Source organism: Lepidochelys kempii, chromosome 3, assembly GCF_965140265.1.
Source record: "Lepidochelys kempii isolate rLepKem1 chromosome 3, rLepKem1.hap2, whole genome shotgun sequence".
NCBI lineage: Eukaryota > Metazoa > Chordata > Testudines > Cheloniidae > Lepidochelys > Lepidochelys kempii.
In genome coordinates this window covers 178,971,820-178,994,535 of record NC_133258.1, presented here as the reverse complement: position 1 = coordinate 178,994,535, position 22,716 = coordinate 178,971,820, and the positions used below count along the sequence as shown (strand labels likewise).

At 44.7% G+C, this 22,716-nt stretch overlaps 1 protein-coding gene across 2 annotated transcripts in view; it reads left to right on the top strand.

Annotated features, from left to right (window-relative positions):
- Positions 1–9,719: 9,719 nt before the first annotated feature.
- Positions 9,720–22,716, top strand: part of CIMIP6 (ciliary microtubule inner protein 6) — a 39,881-nt gene continuing 26,884 nt past the window's right edge. The window contains exon 1 of one of the 2 annotated variants that reach the window (XM_073339162.1): positions 9,720–9,737. Coding sequence is in view for 1 of the 2 variants with exons in the window: in XM_073339161.1 (XP_073195262.1) it covers positions 22,547–22,656 (110 nt within the window). In the remaining variant the exon portion in view is untranslated. Of the gene's footprint in view, positions 9,738–22,543; positions 22,657–22,716 lie in introns of those variants that run through there. The other variant, XM_073339161.1, reaches the window with a different exon arrangement.

Here is a 22,716-nt window from a genome sequence, read left to right as displayed (position 1 = left end):
AAAACTTTCCATAATGATGTCTGGGTAGCTCAAGATAAGGGATTTAGAGATATATAGTCTTTCATAGATCTTTTGTCCAATCCCAGCCAGGATCAATATTGACTAAGTTACTTCCATCTGATTTTTTCATGGTGACCTATATGATATGAGTTGATGGCTTTAGTCTCATAGCTAATGGCCAGGGATTTGCATCACAAAAATCACCACTAACTAGGGTTATCACTTAAGACCTGATCCTGCACAGACTTAACCAAGTACATCATATTGAGCACCGGTAGTCCCACTGAAGTGAATGCTTAAAGTTAAGCACTTGGATAAGTCTTTTTTGGTATTTAAGGCAAAGAGGCCAAGAAATACATCATTACAGAGGCTGAACTTCCTCAATCCTAGATATGGTCCTTCCAAATCAGGAGTAAAGCATACTGGCAGGCTTTGTGTGGAAACTTACACTGCCATCTCCACTGGCTGATCCATACATGTTCTAGAGATATATAGAGTCAGTCCTGATGGCATTGATACACCACCATCCTCAAGCATTAAATTCATTTTTTAAATTTCATAACACAGCATATTTGAGATTGGCTATCACGTGAACCACAAGATGTATATAGAACTTTGTATTTCTGCTGACAACCAGATTTATTTTCACTGGGTCTTTTGTACATAAGTCTCTGAAGATTTTGTTCTCGTATTACAAGAGTTATTTATAGATTATTATTGTTCAAACTACACATGGCTTTTGTAATTATCCACAAGCACTCTTTGTTGAAGTCATAATGAATAATCCTTGTTCAATTCAAACTGTAAATGGCAAAGACCAAGTGTAATATCAGTTCAATAGCTGAAACATCCTCTGTCTGATGAGTATATCTTGCATTTCCCAGGCCTAAAAGATTCACAACTTCTATGACAATACCTATTACACTGATACACCACACAGGCCAAAGCATTTTCAGCTGGATTGCTTTATTATTGTGTTAAGTAAAGTTATGGAGAGAAAGGCAGAGAGCAGAAAGCACAGTAGATACACATGGAAATGAGCTATAGTTGAAATTAAGGTCCTGATCCTGCAATTGCATCTGTCAAGGCTGATTCCCCGCTCTGGCACTTCAAGTGCAGAAGTTGGGGGGCCGCAAGGACTCTAAAAATTAATTCTGGCCACTCCAGGCTTGTATTAAACTTCCAAGGTTACAGCTTTTCTCTGACCTTGGCTTGGTAGATGCTGACACCACCCGAGTACAAAACCCCTTTGACAGTCCAGGAAGGCACACTTAGGAATTCCTTCCTGTGGGGTACCTTCAAGACCTTTCACACCCCTGCCTCTGGGGAAGAGTGAGAAGAAAAACAAAGGAAATAAGCTGTTGCCACCAGCTAATTAAACAACATGTGTATAAACCTCTTAGGACACAAAAATCCAATTCTGTTCTTAAAAAATGGTAAATTTTATTAAAAAAGCAAAAGAAAGAAAATAGGGAAACTTAGGCTATTGCTAGATTTTAAAAAAGCAAATACAAGAATTAAGCATCAAGAATAGTTTCTTGAGGTCCAGATTAAAGGTAACAAGCAAAACAAAAGAACCTGGGGTTAGCACACAGAAGTGCACAAGCCATAAAAAAATAAAAGGGGATAAACCTGATCACACCTTCCTAGACATTTCCTGATCTACTTACATATCTGGGAAAAAGAAAAGGAGTACTTGTGGCACCTTAGAGACTAACAAATTTATTTGAGCATAAGCTTTCGTGAGCTACAGCTCACTTCATCGGATGCATTCAGTGGAAAATACAGTGAGGAGATTTATATACATAAAGAACATGAAACAATGGGTGTTATCATACACTGTAATGAGAGTGATCACTTAAGGTGAGTTATTACCAGCGGGGGGGGGACGGGACGGGGAGGTACCTTTTGTAGTGATAATCAAGGTGGGCCATTTCCAGCAGTTCACAAGAACATCTGAGGAACAATGAGGGGTGGGGGAATAAACATGGGGAAATAGTTTTACTTTGTGTAATGACCCATCCACTCCCAGTCTTTATTCAAGCCTAAGTTAATTGTATCCAGTTTGCAAATTAATTCCAATTCAGCAGTCTCTCGTTGGAGTCTGTTTTTGAAGTGTTTTTTTGAAGAATTGCAACTTTTAGGTCTTACTAAAGTATAAAAATACTTTATCGAGTGACCAAAGAGATTGACGTGTTCTCTGACTGGTTTTTGAATGTTATAATTCTTGATTTTTGATTTGTGTCCATTTATTCTTTTACGTAGAGACTGTCCAGTTTGACCAATGTACATGGCAGAGGGGCATTGCTGGCACATTATGGCATATATCACATTGGTAGATCTGCAGGTGAATGAGCCTCTGATAGTGTGGCTGATGTGATTAGGTCCTATGATGGTGTCTCCCCGAATAGATATGTGGACACAGTTGGCAATGGGCTTTGTTGCAAGGATAGATTCCTGGGTTAGTGGTTCTGTTGTGTGGTTGCTGGTGAGTATTTGCTTCAGGTTAGGGGGCTGTCTGTAAGCAAGGACTGGCCTGTCTCCCAAGATCTGTGAGAGCGATGGGTCATCCTTCAGGATAGGTTGTAGATCCTTGATGATGCGTTGGAGAGGTTTTAGTTGGGGACTGAAGGTGATGGCTAGTGGCTTTCTGTTATTTTCTTTGTTGGGCCTGTCCTGTAGTAGGTGACTTCTGGGTACTCTTCTGGCTCTGTCAATCTGTTTCGTCACTTCAGCCGGTGGGTATTGTAGTTGTAAGACTGCTTGATAGAGATCTTGTAGGTGTTTGTCTCTGTCTGAGGGGTTGGAGCAAATGTGGTTGTATCGTAGAGCTTGGCTGTAGACAGTGGATCGTGTGGTGTGGTCTGGATGAAAGATGGAGGCACGTAGGTAGGTATAGCGGTCAGCAGGTTTCCGGTATAGGGTGGTGTTTATGTGACCATCACTTATTAGCACCATAGTGTCCAGGAAGTGGATCTCTTGTGTGGACTGGTCTAGGCTGAGGTTGATGGTGGGATGGAAATTGTTGAAATCAGGGTGGAATTCCTCAAGGGCTTCCTTTTCATGGGTCCAGATGATGAAGATGTCCTCAATGTAGCGCAAGTAGAGTAAGGGTATTAGGGGACGAGAGCTGAGGAAGCATTGTTCTAAGTCAGCCATAAAAATGTTGGCATACTGTGGGGCCATACGGATACCCATAGCAGTGCTGCTGATTTAAAGGTATACATTGTCTCCAAATGTGAAAAAGTTATGGGTGAGGACAAAGTCACCAAGTTCAGCAACCAGGTTTGCCGTGACATTATCGGGGATACTGTTCCTGACGGCTTGTAGTCCATCTTTGTGTGGAATGTTGGTGTAGAGGGCTTCTATATCCATAGTGGCCAGGATGGTGTTTTCAGGAAGATCACCGATGGATTGTAGTTTCCTCAGGAAGTCAGTGGTGTCTCGAAGATAGCTGGGAGTGCTGGTAGCGTTGGGCCTGAGGAGGGAGTCTACATAGCCAGACAATCCTGCTGTCAGGGTGCCAATGCCTGAGATGATGGGGTGTCCAGGATTTCCAGGTTTATGGATCTTGGGTAGCAGATAGAATACCCCAGGTCGGGGTTTCAGGGGTGTGTCTGTGCAGATTTATTCTTGTGCTTTTTCAGGGAGTTTCTTGAGCAAATGGCGTAGTTTCTTTTACTCACCAGCAACCACACACCACACAACAGAACCACTAATCCAGGAACCTATTCTTGCCACAAGTACTCCTTTTCTTTTTGCGAATACAGACTAACACGGCTGCTACTCTGAAACCTTACATATCTGGGGTTTCAAATGAATAGTTTCTAGGTATGATACCGATTATTTTTCATACCTAGCCCCAAACTTCTTACAGCATAGTTGCAGCCCTGCCTCCTTACAGTCTGCCTCCTCCGAGAACAACAGACAGACAAAAGGGGAGTCTTGTTTCAATTTCAAAAAGTTCTAGCCTTCCCATTTGCTCTTTTGGCCACATGCCCACTCACTTCCTTTTACCTATGTATTGCAGTGACTTTTAACCCTTTACAGGTAAAGCAAGTAGAGAACAGCTACTAAGAGGGATTTTATAGCTAACTGGCTGGGTCCATAAAAGGGAGCTACTTTCCCCCTTTCATTTATCACAGCATCCATGTGGGCAGACCTCTGTGCTCATAAAGAGCCACGGCAAGAGTCCATCCATATAGAGGTCCATCAAAATCAGTGCGGCTTCATGTGGCTCAGTAGTCTGCCCACAGACATAGATCCAATTGCAGGATGTGGGTCTAAGATGGTGGCAATAATAATAATGTAACAAAAGAAAACAGCACTTAATACTGCTGAAAAACCAGACAATCAGAGCAAAATACAAAGAGAACTCCAGAATCATAGAATCATGAGACTGGAAGGGACCTCGAGAGGTCATCTAGTCCAGTCCTCTGTGCTCATGGCAGGACTAAGTATTATCTAGACCATCCCTGACAGGTGTTTGTCTAATCTGCTCTTAAAAATCTCCAATGATGGAGATTCCACAACCTCCCTAAGCAATTTATTCTAGTGCTTAACCACCATGACAGGAAGTTTTCCCTAATGTCCAACCTAAGCCTCCCTTGCTGCTATATATGCCCATTGCTTCTTGCCCTAGCCTCAGAGATTAAGAAGAATAATTTTTCTTCCTCCTCCTTGTAACAACCTTTTATGTACTTGAAAACTGTTATGTTCCCTCAGTCTTCTCTTCTCCAGACTAAACAAACCCAATCTTCCCTCATAGGTCATGTTTTCTAGACCTTTAATCATTTTTGTTGCTTTTCTCTAGACTTTCTCCAATTTGTCCACATCTTTCCTGAAATGTGGTCCCCAGAACTGGACACAATACTCCAGTTGAGGCCTAATCACTGTGGAGTAGAGCAGAAGAATTACTTCTTGTGTCTTGTTTCCAGCATTCCTGCTAATACATCCCAGAATGATGTTCACTTTTTTTGAACAGTGTTACCCTGTTGACTCATTTAGCTTGTGATCCACCAGGACCCCCAGATCCATTTCCGCAGTACTCCTTCCTAGGCAGTCATGTCCCAGTTTGTACGTATGCAACGGCTTGTTCCTTCTTAAATGGAGTTTTGCATTTGTTCTTATTGAATTTCATCCTATTTACTTCAGACCAATTCTGCAGTTTTTCCAGATCATTTTGAATGTTAATCCTATCCTCCAAAGCACTTGCTACCCCTCCCAGGTTGGTATTGTCCGCAAACTTTGTAAGTGTATTCTCTATGCCATTATCTAAATCATTGATAAAGATATTGAACAGAACCAGACCCAGAACTGATCCCTGCAGGACCCCGCTCATTATGCCCTTCCAGCATGATTGTGAACCACTAGTAACGACTCTCTGGGAATGGTTTTCCAACCAGTTTTGCACCCACCTTATAGTAGCTCCATGTAGGCTGCATTTCCCTAGTTTGTTTATGAGAAGGTCATGTAAGACAATATCAAAAGCTTTACTAAAGTCAAGATATACCACATCTACCACTTCCCCCCATCCACAAGGTTTGTTACCCTGTCAAAGAAAGCTATCAGGTTGGTTTGACATGATTTGTTCTTGAAAAATCCATGCTGACTATTACTCATCACTTTATTATCTTCTACATGTTTTCAGATTGATTGCTTGGTTATTTGCTCCATCATCTTTCTGGGTACAGAAGTTAGGCTGACTGGTCTGTATTTCCCTGGGTTGTCCTTATTTCCCTTTTTATAGATTGGCACTATATTCACTCTTTTCCAGTCTTCTGGAATCTCTCCTGTCTTCCATGACTTTTCAAAGATAATCGCTAATGGCTCAGATATCTCTTCAGTCAGCTCCTTGAGTATTCTAGAATGCATTTCATTAGGCCCTGGTGACTTGAAGATTTGAAGACTTGTGGCACCTTAGAGACTAACAAATTAATTTGAGCGTAAGCTTTCGTGAGCTACAGCTCACTTCATCGGATGCATTCGGTGGAAAATACAGTGGGGAGATTTATATACACAGAGAACATGAAACAATGGGTGTTACCATACATACTGTAATGAGAGTAATCACTTAAGGTGAGCTATTACCAGCAGGAGAGCGGAGGGAAAAAGCCTTTTGTAGTGATAATCAAGGTGGGCCATTTCCAGCAGTTCACAAGTACATCTGAGGAACAGCGGGGGACGGGACGGGACGGGGGGGGCGGGAATAAACATGGGGAAATAGTTTTACTTTGTGTAATGACCCATACACTCCCACTCTTTACTCAAGCCTAAGTTAATTGTGTCCAGTTTGCAAATTAATTCCAATTCAGCGGTCTCTCGTTGGAGTCTGTTTTTGAAGTTTTTTTGTTGAAGAATTGCAACTTTTAGGTCTGTAATCAAGTGACCAAAGAGATTGAAGTGTTCGCCGACTGGTTTTTGAATTTTATAATTCTTGACGTCTGATTTGTGTCCATTTATCCTTTTACATAGAAACTGTTCAGTTTGGCCAATGTACATGGCAGAGGGGCATTGCTGGCACATGATGGCATATATGACATTGGTAGATGTGCAGGTGAATGAGCCTCTGATAGTGTGGCTGATGTGATTAGGTCCTACAATGGTGTCCCCTGAATAGATATGTGGACACAGTTAGCAACGGGCTTTGTTGCAAGGATAGGTTCCTGGGTTAGTGGTTCTGTTGTGTGGTGTGTGGTTGCTGGTGAGTATTTGCTTCAGGTTGGGGGGCTGTCTGTAGGCAAGGACTGGCCTGTCTCCCAAGATCTGTTAGAGCGATGGGTCGTCCTTCAGGATAGGTTGTAGATCCTTGATGATGTGTTGGAGAGGTTTTAGTTGGGGACTGAAGGTGATGGCTAGTGGCGTTCTGTTATTTTCTTTGTTGGGCCTGTCCTGTAGTAGGTGACTTCTGGGTACTCTTCTGGCTCTGTCAATCTCTTTCTTCACTTCAGCCGGTGGGTATTGTAGTTGTAAGACTGCTTGATAGAGATCTTGTAGGTGTTTGTCTCTGTCTGAGGAGTTGGAGCAAATGTGGTTGTATCGTAGAGCTTGGCTGTAGACAATGGATCATGTGGTGTGGTCTGGATGAAAGCTGGAGGCATGTAGGTAGGCATAGCGGTATTGCCCCATGTTTATTTCCCCCCCCTCCCCCGCTGTTCCTCAGACGTTCTTGTCAACTGCTGGAAATGGCCCACCTTGATTGTTACTACAAAAGGTTTTCCCCCCCTCCCCACTCTCCTACTGGTAATAGCTCACCTTACCTGATCATTCTTCTTACAGTGTGTATGGTAACACCCTTTGTTTCATGTTCTCTGTGTATATAAAGCTCCCCACTGTATTTTCCACTGAATGCATCCGATGAAGTGAGCTGTAGCTCACGAAAGCTTACGCTCAAACAAATTTGTTAGTCTCTAAGGTGCCACAAGTCCTCCTTTTCTTTTTAGATTAGATTAGGTTAGATTGGATATATAGAGTTCAGGAGCCTACCCCAGTTTTCCTCGCTATTCCATTCACTCGTATAAAAAAATTATAAGGCTTGAGTTTTAGAGCTTCGGAGCACCCAAAAACTCCATCACCGGGCCATGGGTTCTCAGCAGCTCTGAAAATCCAAAAAGTAGATATTGGCTGAGTACATATAACTTAAAAAAATCTCCATACCCTGAAAACTGGTACTATTTAAATGGTGTTAGAACTGTTTTAAAGTCTGTTCTCCCTACTTATAAGTTACAGCAAAGTTCTCTTCAAAGTGTTAATTTTCTTCACATAATTCTGTCTCTAGTTCTATGTGTGTTCTTTCACAATGGGTTAATATATGCACCATGAAACTCTAAGGACTAAAGTAAAAAATAAATTATGAGCCCTGTGTTAATGAAAATGGGAGCATCCTGCTAAATAGCCAACACACACACACAAACATATGTATGTGCAGAGAGATTTTTGTATGCACAATTTAGCTCAGGGAATATTCTCATTACTAAAGTATAAACACTTGAAAAGAGAGGGTGCAAATGGAAATGCTGACCAGCCATGTTAGCCATCGTTGTGCATATGGCACTATTAAAACTTCCAATACAGAGATAATATTGATATACAGGATTAGGGAATAACAAACACCATTAAGCTGTGGACTCAAAATGAGAAAGCATTTTAGCAGATGGAAGATGGATTAATCTTCTATTATGCTGCTTATTGTCAGTCCTTACTGTGTACTATTATCAGAGGTAATATGAATATTATGTTACACCTAATCAGTCTTCAGCTATGTGACACAGAAAAGCATGATAGTATTCACAGGCATACTTTCTCTTACGTGACACCAATCTGTCACTTGTTATTTTCCTGATGTCCTTTGGAGCTGCCTTTCCCAGCATTCTTTATTCTTAGAATACTGTATGCGTGTTTGCTGGTAGAATCTTCTTACTAGACAGAGAGAACCAGATCAGTCAAAACAGCTTACTGATTAATACATAGCTGCACAGCACTACAAGCTGAAAAGTACTGTGGATACTGATTTGAGAGGGACGTTGGCATGTACTGAAAGAAAAGCGGAAACAGATCTAAAGGGGCCATAATTCAAAAACTATTGCATGCTGTACAGAATAGCAATACTGTACTTAGCATTTCTTTAGCACTGGGCATATTCAAAGCACTACACAAACATTATTAACTAATTAATCCTCACCACACCCTAACCCTACCATTTACTGTAGGGGTCAGAAGTGGTTCTATTATTCCTACCTCAGAATTAGAATATATTGCACAGATGCAAACATAACTGAATAAGGTTTACCATGCAAGGTCACGGTAGAAGAATGCTATTTTGGCTAAAATAGCTGTTCTCAAAGGATGATGCAGTAGCTGGTTTTCTGGACCATGTGATCTTGCTAGTTTTTAAAATTATATAAATATCCATGTCTGGTCAGAATGAATTCCTGGGTACTTGAGAACATGTTAACAGTCTGATTCCACAATTAGAGAGACTGCTTCTACTACCAATATTTTATATTTATATATATAGTGCCTTGTATTCCAAATCAATAAACTACAAACCAGCTTTGAAATGCAGCCACCTCTGGAATGGAGCATAGCAGCCATCTGGTATGTCGGCCATGGAAAATCCCATGGTGCTTTTTTAAAGAGTGGGTATTTGCCCCAATGTCCTTGGCCACAATTTCCCATTCTCCTCACACTAGACAACATTTATGAAGGGGAATAGGAAATGTTGTCTAAGGACACTGGGGCTAATACCTGCTCTTTAAAAAGCAAAATGGGATCTTCCATGACTATGCAAACCATCAGGTATCAATTGAAAGACTCCCATGCGTAAACTGTATGGTACGTGATTCATTTTTCTCTGAAGGATGGAGACCTTGTTGACATTTCCATCTGTGTTTGGTGAGAAGAATTCAGTCATTTCTCTTGGATGTGTACCGTGCCACAATTACTGATGTCTCCTTGACACTTGATTGGATTCTTGTACTTGCTCAGAAGTAGAACTGGCCAGAGAACAACAATTTCATTGTGTGACTACTTTTTATTTTCTTACATATGTTTTTTGTTCCACACTGGAATGAAAAAAAAACTTTTTGAACATTTTCATGAAATAGAATTGTGTCAACTTGTCCATTTTTGGATGGAAATTATCAGGTTTTTTATTCCTCTCTGTCTCTTGTCAGAGGCGATCAGCTATGCCACCCTACACCTCAGAAACCTTCCCGTTGAAGATTCTGCTGGAATCAGTAAGTCTCAAAAAAAGTTTCAGCTTTGCCAGAACAGCATATTTTGATAAAAATATATTTAGTCAAAATGTTCCAACCTGCTGTACTCAGAAGCTATAGCTGCTTTGGCTTGTAGTGGCCTGAATGCTTAGTAGAGTTGAGAGTACGTTACACCAATGCTCAGTAGACTTTCCTATTGGCTTTCAGGTGTAATTCAAGCTGGCAGAATTAAGCGTTAGCTCCCTAAGAAACTGCTTTTACAGCTGTGACAGTGGCACTGACATTGGCTGATTTGCTCTTACTAACATTGCTAAGATTCAGTACTTCAGGGCCATTTTCAGTTGAAGGCTCTCAAATGCTAGACTCTGCTCCTTCTTTGCTCCAACAGAGCGGGAGTGTGTTACCCTTCAGGGCATGGTGCAAAGCCCAGCTTTTTATTCTGAATTTTACCTGTGGGATGAAAGGGGGAGTTACATTTATTCCAATATTTGTTATGGGGCAAATTTGTATTACGCAACATTAAACTATGTTCCTTATCAGAGCGATTTCCAATTACTATGCCTATTAGTCTCTGCACATGCTCAAGGCAGTATTTTGAAAATGAAAATAAATACATAGAAACACTAGGGTTAAAAAAAGGCAATGAAGCATTTAAAATTTGTCTTTTCTCCTGTGTGTTTTCCTTTGCTTTACTGACCAGCTGTGCACACAAGTGGTGCACACTTAACCTGACTGCCCTGCCAACTGCACAAATGTCATATAAATAGAGCATAAAGGCAACCAGTAAGTGAAGAGCACGACTATAACAGTTGTGGAGCAGTGGAGCTGCTAGAAAGGCTGGAAGCAGCAGACTTACTACAGGGCTTGACTAACCTTTCTGTTCGCCCTTTCTGACTTTTCTTTCCAGTTACCCCGGTGAAGAGGATAAAATGTGTGTTACTAATCAACAGGAGTAAATGGTTTAGGGAATAGAGCACACCACCGGCTAGAAACTGAAGGCAGAAGACAACATTCTGCCCTACTGCACTGAGGGCAATGGGGTTGCACAGATATAAATGACAGCAGAATTTTCCCCACTGTATTTAACCTAATACTGTTTGTGCAGCTGTAATAAAACAAGAATTAATTGGCCTTTATGTCAAGCATGGAAATAGTTCATATTTTAGTACAATCTGAAAGGTTCAAAGCTCCTGGCCTCCCTTTACACAGGGTGGCCAGTCTTGCAAGCAGTCCCTGCACCTTCATAGAGCTCTGATGACTTTAAGTTTCTTGGCCAAAAGAAAGCACAGTGAAACTAAACGCTTTACTGGTCTAGTTCATCTAGTAGAGTATTAGAAAGCAGAACCAGACTTGTCCTGCAGTCCTTAGTTGAGCAAAATCACTGGGAGTTTTGCCTCAACAAAGAATACAGAATCCAAGTCAGTGTTCTCAACCTGCAGCTCCATCAGCACACAACTGTGGCCCATGTAATATCCACAGGGCCATAAATAGGGCAGGGCAGGAGGGGCACCTGTCCTAGGCACACAGCTGGGGGGGGGGAGGGGAAATGGGGTGGTGCAGGATCAAGCCCAGCATCAGCCCCCAGCAGGATCAGGCCCATCAGTGTCAGCCTCCCAGGGTGCTCAGCGCCCCACCCCCAACAGGTTTGCGGTGACCTTGGCTGAAGCAGGCTCCCCAGCATTGATATCGCAGGGCAGGGTGCATGGCTGAGTACCTGCAGCCAAGGTAGGAGACCAGCAGGCACTGGGAGGAGGGTGCAGGGGGCTGGGGCATGGGGATGAGGATGCAGCTGGTGCATGGGAGACAGACTCTAGGTGGGGTACTGGTGGCTGGAGGCAGTCCCTGCATGAGGGGGGGCTCCATACTGCGGCACAATCCCTGGATGAGGGAAGTCTTTACGCGGGTTGGGTGCTGAACTGGTGGGCAGTCCCTAGGTAGGGGGCTGGGTGCTGGAAAGGGCAGTTCCTTGCAGGGGCTGTTCTGTCCTGGAGAGGGCATCCTGTCTATGTAGGGCAGACACATGTGCCAGCCCAGTGTTGGGGAGTCTGAATACTGGGAAGACAATCCCAGGGGGGTTGTGTGATGGAGGTATTCCCTGGCCAGGGGCAGTCTGGGGAGGGGCTGGGTGCATGGGGGGCAGCCCTTGGCTGGGGGCCTAGGTGCATGGGGTAACTGGGGACAGTCCCTGGCTGGGGGTTTACCCTGCACCAGGCAGGGCTCCCCGTCTTTGCAGGCAGGTTCTGTAGCCGCGCTCTCCGGGCGCTCTGCCGAGCTATGCTGCTAACAGCGGCACGGAAGTGAGGGTGGGAATACACCATGCCATGCCATTCTTACAGTAAAATAATTCATTTTAACAGTTAAAGTTTTGACTTATTTTGCTAATTTAAAATGCTCTTGGTAGACATTTGCCAGTGTTGAAATGAAAGGTACTATCTCGATTTGAATGGTAGTGCTGTCATATAACAAAGCCTTTTTTTTTTTTTTTTTGGCAGATGTACAAATAGTATGTATAGGGTTGCCAGGCGTCCGGTTTTCAACTGGAATGCAGAGTCGAAAAGGGACCCTGGTGGCTTTAGTCAGCACTGCTGATCGGGCTGCTAAAAGTCCGGTCAGCGGTGCAGCGGGGCTAAGGCAGGCTCCCTGCCTGCCCTGACTCTGCACGGTTCCTGGGAGCAGCCAGCATGTCCGACTCTGAGGCACAAGGGTGACCATGGGGGCTCTGCATGCTGCCTCCACCCCAAGTGCCGGCTCCACAGCTCCCATTGGCCAGGAAGCATGGCCAATAGGAGCTGCAGGCATGGGCAGCGTGCAGAGCCCACTGGCCACCCCTGTGCCTAGGGACTTCAGGGACATGCCACCTGGCCGGAGCCTGCACCCTGAACACCCTCCCACACCCTAACTCCCTCCCAGAGCCCACATCCCTCCCTCCCTCCTACACCCCATCCCCTCCCACACCACAACTCCCAGCCCTGAGCCCCCTCCTGTACACCACACCTCCTCCTGCACCCCAACTCCCTGCCTCAGCCCAGAGCCCCTTCCTGCACCCCAAACCCCGCATCCCTGGCCCCACCCCAGAGTCCACACCCCCAGCCAGAGTCCTCACCTCCTACCGTACCCCAAGCCCCTGCTCCAGCCCAATGAAAGTGAGTGAGGGTGAGGGAGAGCAAGCAACAGAGGGAGGGGGGATGGAGTGAGTAGGGGTGGGGCCTTGGAGAAGGGGCAGGGCAGGAGAGGGGCCTCAGGGAAGGGGTCTGGCAGGGGTGCTCAGTTTTGTGTAATTAGAAAGTTGGCAACCCTAATGATATATATTGTGTGGATGCAGCCCACATAACACACAGAGAGCTACATATGAGGCCCACAATGCTAAATAGGTTAAGAACCACAGAGCAAACCCTTTTCAGGCTCCAATGCTACAAGTTGCTCTATACCTGTGGATCTCTTGAAATTATTTCAAAGAAATTATTTAAAGAATTAAGGTTGGCCTTGTGAAGAAGTGTAGTACCCCTTTAAGAGACATGCTGGAGCCTACTACCAAAACAGCCTGGGTGTAATCAAGGAAGCCCCTCTCCCACCCTAAGCTGTGTCTATCTAAACAGGAAAAGGAAGTGGATTAAGAGAGGGTGTTAATGGCTATGTAGGTTGCCTGGTCTGCTTGTGTTCTCCAATGGGACTAGCCTGAGTGAGCCCAGAGATTTTTGCTTGCTGACTCTCAGTTTAGGAGCTATGAACCAGGGCTCTGAGGTCAGGGCCTTATGAATGCTAATATTGCTCCTTCTCTGAGACCTGCTTAAAGGGGACATTGTTTTGTTTTGGCTTCCCCTTTACATGCCTTTAATCAGAAGATGTGTGTTTTAAAGGTGTCTTTGTTCTCTTAGCTAAGAAACTTGCAAGCTCTGATTTCTTTTATTTAAATTATTTTCTTTCCTGGCTGACTTCCTTTTCCTAAAATCATCATTTTCCTAAAACAACTGTAATTTGTAAAAAGAAAAGAGCAAAGGAGCTTGCTGGTGCAGTCCCCTCTTCCCCTGTCATGATCCCATGCAAGTTTACGCTAAAGTTATCTATCGAATGTCTTCTACATAAAATCATCATGTGTACATGAAGAGAGTCTTAGGCCTAAGCATTATAAATACCATGGAAATGGCACTATTACTACCTCCACAGAAAAATGCTCTCTCCAGGACCAGGCTGGGGTTGCTAGAAAGGAAGCAAACAGTGTGTGCCTTGCACATACCTAGGCTGTGGAGACTGGACTTATATTTATTCATGCCTTACGTTTCCATGGTGACTTTCTTGTTTCTACTATTTCCAAACCTACAGTGGTTCAATCAAGGGACAAGAATGGGGACACCTGAGTTCTGTACCAGTCCTCTCTCTGACTTATGCTCACATTCTGCAGAGGGAGCCACCATGTAGACACTTATGCCTGAGCACAGTCCCATCTACTTCAGCAGAACTCAGCATGGTTTTATAGATCCCTTTGCAGGGCTAGTCTGTGACTGCGGGTGAGGCATTTTACCTCTCTGCCTGGGCTTCCACATGTATAAAGTAGGGATAACAATGCTTATCCACCCTCAGACACCACTTTGTGATTCTAAGATGAAAGATACTATGTAAGTGTAAAGCACTTAATTATTAGCATCATAGCACTAGGAAAGGCAGATTTGGTGTGACATTTGTAACTGAAAGCAGTGGATGCTCAGAAGGATATCTGTGTATCTGAAATCTACACTTATTTCCGGGTCATGAGAATTTCATTCAACATCATGACATTGCCATTACTCTGTTGAAGGAGGGGAGGTTGAAATTGGGCCAAAAGGTGAGCCTTTTGTCATTTTAACCAAGTGGCAAATAAAATCAGTTTAATGAACCTCAGTCAAGATGAATAATATATAATTACAAACAAATGTAGGTATTCTATCTGGGGAATTAGAAAAAGTGTGATCTTGTAAATCACTCTGCCTGAAACTCAGTTTAAAATGATAGAATAAATGTCTTCCTCCTCACAGACATATTACTGACTGCTAGATTATACTGCCTGCATAATGCATTTAAGTAATCAGCATTATGGTATTCAGGCTATGGCTTTACTGTGTTAAATAGTGCCTAAAGTCCTATTCATCTTCTATGTCACTCATTGTTTTGAGTACACATTGCCATTTAGTCATCATTTTGTTTTCAAAGCGTCAGCAAACTTAGATAACGGCACAGGTTTTGGCTCATCATTGGGTTTTAACTGCATCTGCAGAATTTTTCATCTGCGTATTTCCTAGCTAATGCACATGGAGATATTTCTGATAGGTAAAAGCAAGATGCTATAGTTATAATACCTTCTTAATCTAGAGATGTGCCATATAATCAACACATTGTATTTTCCTCCTGAATAACTGACGTAGTTAAACTGTCCATTCATGCATAAGTTATACAGTTAAGCACCATTTTAACCCTGGGAATGTTATGACTCTAGTTGTGTCTGAATTGGAGGAAAAAACCATTACAAAATACCAGTGATAAATGATAGCACATTACAAGGACCATATAATAAGACCTAAGTGTTCACTGAGTGTGATATGCCCAGAACACTGAGAGGACTGTATCTCTTATTAGTTTCTCTTTCTTTAATTGTATATGCTATATTGATCCCTCCCTGCCTACTGCAACCACATCTCCAGTGGCTTTGCTCCTGGGAATATCTTCTCCAGCTCAAGAATGCCTTGAAGACAGTCTTACTAAGACCCTCTTCTCAAGCTAGCCCTCTTACCATATTTTGTTCCTGCTGCTCACCCTTTCAACCCAGGGCCTAATTTTGAATGGTGTTGATCACCTGCAGCTCCCATTGATGTCAGGTAGCATTGTGGGTGTTCAGTACTTCTGAAAATCCTGCCCCACCTGTCTTATTGCTCTATACACCCCACCTGTGCCTCACCTAACATTTTGTTTTGCCTCCTCCCCCTGAACCCTTCCTAGGAGTGCCTACTTTCTAGGTACACAATCCCAGATCTCTGTTCCCACTGCTTAACTAAACAACCCCATAACCTGCACCTACTTGTTGATGAGCACACTTTAAGATAGAAGATAGCGCCTGTCCACCAGTTTGTTTACAACGGGTTGCACGATAGGCCAGGTGGGCTTTGGTGGTTAACTTGGTGCTATGACAAATGTTAGGGCTTGTCTACACTGGCACTTTACAGTGCTGCAACTTTCTCGCTCAGGGGTGTGAAAAAACACCCTCCTGAGTGCTGCAAGCTTTCAGCGCTGTAACATGCCAGTATATACAGTGCACCAGCTCTGGAAGCCATGCTCCCAGCGCCGGTAGCTACGTCCCTCGTGGAGCTCCCTCCCAGTGCTGTGCCATGACTACACAAGCCACGTTAAAACGCTGCTGCGGCTTTGTGGAGTCATCTCAGTTCTTGAGGCAATACAAATGCAGAACAGTCCCTGCCCCTGAACGTGCTTTTGCCCTCTGAAGTAAATGGCAAAACTCCAATTAAATTCAATGGAACATAGGAATTGCCTTCAGGGCAGGGACTCTTCTGCATTTATATTGCAGCCTCTCTGCTGAGCAGTAACAGAGGTCAGGGCCTTGCAGGTCAGCTTCCCCTTGGAGGAGAAATCTTTTACATGGATTTTTAATATATTCTTAGCACAGCTTGTTTGGTTTACATTACATACACCAGTCCTTGAACAGAGATGGTTAGATGCAGCCTGCAGGCAATCCCCTCTTTTGGCAATCTCAGCCAAAACACCAACATCTGGTTCTCAGGGAGCAAGTCTCCCTCAAAAACTTTAATTAGACAGACTAAAGCTAGGTCTATACTACAGCCTATGTTGGCAAAACTGATGTCACTCAGGGGGTGTGAATAATCCACCCCCCTGAGTGAGACAAGTTACACCAACATAAGTGTTCATGTGCACACCTCTATGTTGGTGGGAGAGCGTCTCCTGCCGATGTAGCATATGCCACTTTCGGAGGTGTTTTCTTTATGCTAACAGGCAAGCTCTCCCCCTTTGGCCGTCTTCACCAGATGTGCTGCAGCGATGCAGCTGTATCAGTACAGCTGCACCACTGTATGTACAGACATACCTGTGGCAGAGTGTAAACTCCCGCACTGCTTGCCAGAGCTGCCCTGAAGAAACCAGCATCAGCAAACCAACAACATACTTTTTAGTCTGACTGAAAACTTGCTTGCACAGCAAAAAAAGCGCTTGGGGTTTAATTGTTTTCTGGCACAGGCATCAAAGTAACAAATCAGGATGGAACACAAAACAGGTCTAGTAACAAATAAATGCCATCAAAAGAAATTAGTAGCATAGCAGAAAAATAACCATCAGACAAAACAATGCTGTCTAAATGTAATTAAAAGAGAATTTTAAGCCTAGATTCAAAAGAACTGGAAGAATCAGTTGTACAGATGTCCTACAGGACATGTCTTATTGATATTTAAAGCACATAGCATGTTTTTTTTTCTCATAGTAATAAGAAAAGAGTTCCAATAAATTGGTCCCAAGTGAGCAGTAGAACAATATCATGAAAGGGCCCATGGAATTTGGGGGGAAGTAACATCGGGTGGGCTTTTCCAAATGTGAATTAGCAGCACAAACTAGGAATTTTAAATGAGCCTAAGGGAGTTAGGTGCCTACATATCATTGAAACTTAATGACATTTGGGTGCTTAACTCTCTTAGGCTCATTTAACCCCCCAAACTCTCAATGGAACTTGTATACCTAAATCACTTACGTGCTTCTGAAAATCCCATTCTTAATCTCTGTGCTTCAGTTTCACTATCTGCCCAAAGGGGTTGATACTTTTTATTTACATCATACATGTACTCCGAGGCGTAATTTGTTTGTAAATTTCATTGAGATCCCTGAATGGAGACAATACCGAAATGCAAAATTTCATGAAAACATGAACTAGAAAGCTGGATTTCTGATCAATTCAATAAGAAAAAATTGCAAGATCTGGCAGTGAAGCTGATAAGAGATATAAATGATAAATTGTGATGCAGGACAAAATAACTTCAGGAAACTAGGAAGTAAATTGAGAGTAAATTACTGAAACAGCAAAAAAAAAAAAATCAATTGTATGCATATTTAGACTCTGAAAGCTCTGATACATCCAGCTAGATAGATATAAGGGCAAATAGCCTCAGAGAATTTCAGCAAAAAAGAATGCATAAGTGACAGTCCAAAAGCATAAGACTTAATTAAGGCAGCAAACATAAAGAAAATAACAACAGATCCAGGGCCTACAGCTATCTGATAAGTTACTTGGGATAAAGTCCTGCTAATAAATAGCCTGAAGTAACCAATTACAAGAACTCAAACAAATATTAACAAAGACAGAAACAATCTTACCGCTGCCTAGTGAAAAAATAGGTAAACAAATCTAATGTGAACTGCAGTCCCTATGTTTCCATATTACACTGGACACCTGCCCACCTCCTCACACACACCTCCTCTTCTCACCCTTTCCCCCAGCTGGTAGTCTATCTATGGGCAGATATGATTGCTGAGGTTTCCCCCTTTCTCCTTCCTCTGCTGCAACTCAATGAAAAGTGTGTTGGTGAGAACTGAGGTAGATGCCCCTCCATCTCACTCCTTTCTCTTCTCTCTCCTTCTGGGATCCCCATCCTCCTCAGTGAGATTGAGACATCAAAGGAAAGTCAGCCAGTCACCCTTTCTCTCCGTCTCTGGTTGGCCTTAACTAGTGGCTGTTGTTAGGGTTGCCAATCCTCCCAGTTTCACCAGGAGTCTCCCAGAATTAGGCTCTATCTCCCAGAGGCTACAGAAGCCAAACTTGGGAGATTTTAGGCCACTAGAAGTCCGGCAACACAGAGGAGCCAAGGCAGGCTTCCTACCTGCTCTGGCTCTGCACCGCTTCCAGAGGCAGCCGGCACATCCCTGCAGCCTCTGGGAGGGGGGGCAAGAGGGGCTCTGCATGCTGCCCCCGTCCCGAGTGCCGACTCTGCAGCTCCCACTGGCCAGGAACTGTGACCAATGGGAGCTGTGGGGGCGGTGCCTGCAGGCAGTGCATGGAGACCCCAGCTCTCTCCCAGTGGCCGCAGGGACATTTCAGCTGCTTCTGGGAGTGGCATGGGGCCAGGCCAGGCAGGGAGCCTGCCTTAGCCCTGCTGCGCTACCACCTGGGAGGCGCCCAAGGTAAGCACCACCTGGTTGAAGCCCACACCTCTCACCCCCTCCCAACCCCCGGCCCCACCCCTGAGCCCCCCCCGTAGCCACCACCCCAAACCCCCTACTGCACCCTGAACTGCCTCCCACACCCCAACCCCCAGCCCTGAGCCCCCCTCCCGGAGCCAGCACCCCAAACCCCCCTACTGCATGCCAAACCCCACATCCTACCCCCTTCCCCAGCTTTGAGCCCCCTCCCACACCCCAAACCCTCTGCCCCAGCCCTGAGCCCCCTCGTCCACCCAAACTCCCTCCCAGAGCCCAAGACCAGTAATACCTAAACCATACAGAGAGGCAAGTGACAGCTTGCCACCCAGAAACTTGATTTGGATTCAGACTCAGAGACAGGATTTTACCTGGCCACACCACATCTTATATAGAGGGGTAGGTTGTACTTCTGCAACACTCACTTTTCTTTCTACTGGTATAATTTACATATGTCTGACTCAACATTCCAAAAAATGACTGGTCCTTTGGGACTGGGAGTAACCTGAATATTGTTCTCTGATTTTTGGTTTAAAGTACCTATCTATCATATAGCCCAGCTTGCCTGGTTGGCAAGATAGACTGGTGTGATCAAGGGGACTGACTGTGACTCCCTGATAAAACTTTTAGAGCGTTTTCAGAGTTTACACCTGTTACTGGCTTGGTGAAATCTAATTGTAGACCACACAACCAGTTTGGAGTTTCTGCCCTGCTTTTTGACTTTCTACCATGAGGTTGGCACTCATGGCTGTAAGCCACACCACAGAGCGTGACAGATAGAGTTTGGGTGTGGGGGATTAGAAAGCCCTGAAATCAGATGGGAGTTCTCAGACCTGGTAGCTTATTACACATGATGGAAATGTGGATAACTACAACATATCATTCCAAAAGACAGAACATTCAGCACTCTCAGGCTTCTTTCAGCTCTTTGGCACTTCTTCCCCCTCCCCACTTAAAGTTTAACAACCCAACTGCCTGTGCCAAGGCACTTCTCTTCCCATCAACTTTCTCTCAAGTCCCTTGAGTCTGAGGTCAGCTAGAATGTTACAGTCTGCAAACTCCCAGAAGCCCTTGCAGCTCTCTCCTTTCCTTCTGGGACTTGCCTCTGAATTTTATTTCAAGCATCACAGCTGATCAGGATACAGCTTCTTTTATAATGCTGCTCCAGGCACAGCTTCGGAGGGGTGTGTGTGCATTTTTTGGTTGTTTGTTTTGGCTTTTTTCCCTTCCTTCCTCTCTTCTAGCTGCTCAGCTGTAGCTGGCAGCAACAGTAGGTGGCTTTGGCATCTCACTATAATGTAGTCAGGGCTTCTCTATGGAGTTCCTGCTTTTATTGCTACAATCTAGTGCAAAGCCAGTGCTGGGCTTAAGCAGACTAAGCAATTGCTTAGGGTCCCTAGTAGCTCAAAGGGGGCCCCTATTCACTTATTATGTGTTGGGGGGGGGAGAAATATTCTTGCTTAGGACCCCCCAATGGGCCACTGCCACTGATCCAGAGGGTATTCGGAGTGGAGGTGAAGTATGTTCTCTGACAGTGTAAGGCCATAGGGGATTCTCTTAACCAGGCATGCAGAAAAGTGTTGTAAAATGCAAGTTGGAGGTGGAGATAGGGTTAACTTCACTGATCTTAAAGTGTTGCTCTCCCTTCACTTTAAAGTCCTTTCCTGCATAGGAATATTTAAAACAGTCTTTATTTCCACACTGGTCTTTGTAGCTTTAGCTGGTGGCTCCAGGAAAATGCTGGGATATAACAGCCCTAGTTGTACCAGTGCTGCTCCTTCCCACATTCAGTGGCACGGCGCACATCCTCCTTCTCCCAGGCTGAGACCTTGTGGAGCAAGTTTCATCCAGGGGAAAATTGTAAGGGACAAATTATAAATCCGGTAAACACCAAGTTTATAGGGAAAGTGATGATATGGCCATCACTACAGCAGCACATGTGCCACAACTATAATTATGTAAATATAAGGAGTAGTTTTGGGTAATAAGTCTGCAAGTGATGAGTTGAGTGAGCACCGTTTGCAATGGCACACAAGGAAGAGTCAACCTTTCCAGCTATTCGAAACTAGTGAAGCTAATGTTTACTGACTAGAGCTAGTTCACTTCTGTACGGAAGTCTTTGTGTAAAAGTTTGTTTGATTTTTTTCTAGAGGAAGATAATGATTTAATCAATCAAATAGTTCCTCTCACTACAAACAAACATTTAACATAAACATTTTTTTAAAAAATCCTATACACACATGGAAAGGAAAAATGAAGCTTTTGAATTGACCAATCAATTTAAACTGGTTTAAGGACATAGGCAGGTTGATTTAGGAGATCTGTAGTCTACTTTTCTTGGATTAAATTTAAATCAATGTTATCCCTTTCTTAACCCACTTTGTGGTAACTAAATGCAGTGTTACCTGTTACCTAATTTTAGTTTCAGGGAGATCTCTCAATTTAAAAGAATGAAAAATCCTTCTCTAGATAACTCCTAAAATCCAATTGTTCTTGAAAGGATTTATAGGAAACAATTGGAAAACCAGGTGTCCCACCTCATTACTATCATCCTTTCTCCTTAGGAAGTAATCTCTGTATCAGCCTAACCAGAATATCCAAAACCTTTCATAAAACAACCATAAAAAGTTCTTAATTTAATTTTAACTCCTGGTTAAAAACCACAATTGAAATAAATGTCTCTTCTCCATTAGTCAAGTTCCTGAATTCATACAATGTGCAGATTTACAATTTCCAGAATTGACATTTTTAATTTTCGGAGAGGAAGGCAGACAAACTTGAACGTCCTCATTTTAAAAAAAAGGCAGATAATTCAAAAAGTAGGTGTTGTGTTGTTATCACCCACCAGTAACAGGCAATTGAAGGGCTTTGGAAAATGCTTTTCAGCTCTGGGCTCCCTTGAACAGCTGTTGAAATAAGAGAGCCCTTCTCAACCGCAGCTCTTGCGGGGCTTTATAAAACTGACCGAGGATTATTATCGGGGATGGAACGGGAAAACGTTTTGTTTATACTGTTTTTTAAACAGCTTTCAATACCAGCTCAGGGAACCTGCTCAGTTTCTGGACCGACTTATGCTCTGGCCAGCCCAGCGCTTTCTGTTTTTGGCAGGTCTGATCTGACCGGGGCTTTGCCTACACTGGAGAAATCTGCAAAACAATCCCCCCCGGACGCACTGGGGAGCCGGGGGGACTCCGCGCGCAAACCCGGCTGCAGCACCTGGCGGCGGGGGAGGCGGGCAGGCCCGATTCGAACGCCGCCAGCAACCCCGGGCGAGACGGGCTCGGCCGGCCCCTGCCAGAGGAGCCAGCGGGGCGGGGGCTCCCCCGGGGGAGACTCAAGAGCCGCCCTCCCCCCGCGTCTCCTGGCAACCACGCGGCAACAGAACAGGCGGGCTGGGGCAGCGGCGCTGCCGCCTTCGGAGTGTCGCCCGCGCGCCCGCTGCCCCTGCGCGCCGCCTCCGCCCCCCCGCGTAGTCCCCGCGCCTGCCTGCTGCGCCGCGCCCCGCCAACGCCTCTTGCTGCCCGCTGCCCGCTCCCGCCCCTTCCCCTCTGCCCCACGCTCTCAAGTGCGTCCACCCTCCCCCCTCTGTCTGCTCTCTGCCCCGCGCTCCTGCCCCCACGTGCATCCCCTTTACCCCCCCCCGCCCCCTCCCTATGCGCACCCCCTCCCCCTCCCTATCCGCACCCCCTCTTCCCCACGGCACCCAGCGCCGGACGCCAGGGGACAGCATGCACTGCAGGAAGAAGGCGCCCCCGCACCCGCTGTAAGTGCTGCCTTTGCTGCGGGCTCTCTGGCTGTGCAAGGCCCAGGCTCTAACCCTTGC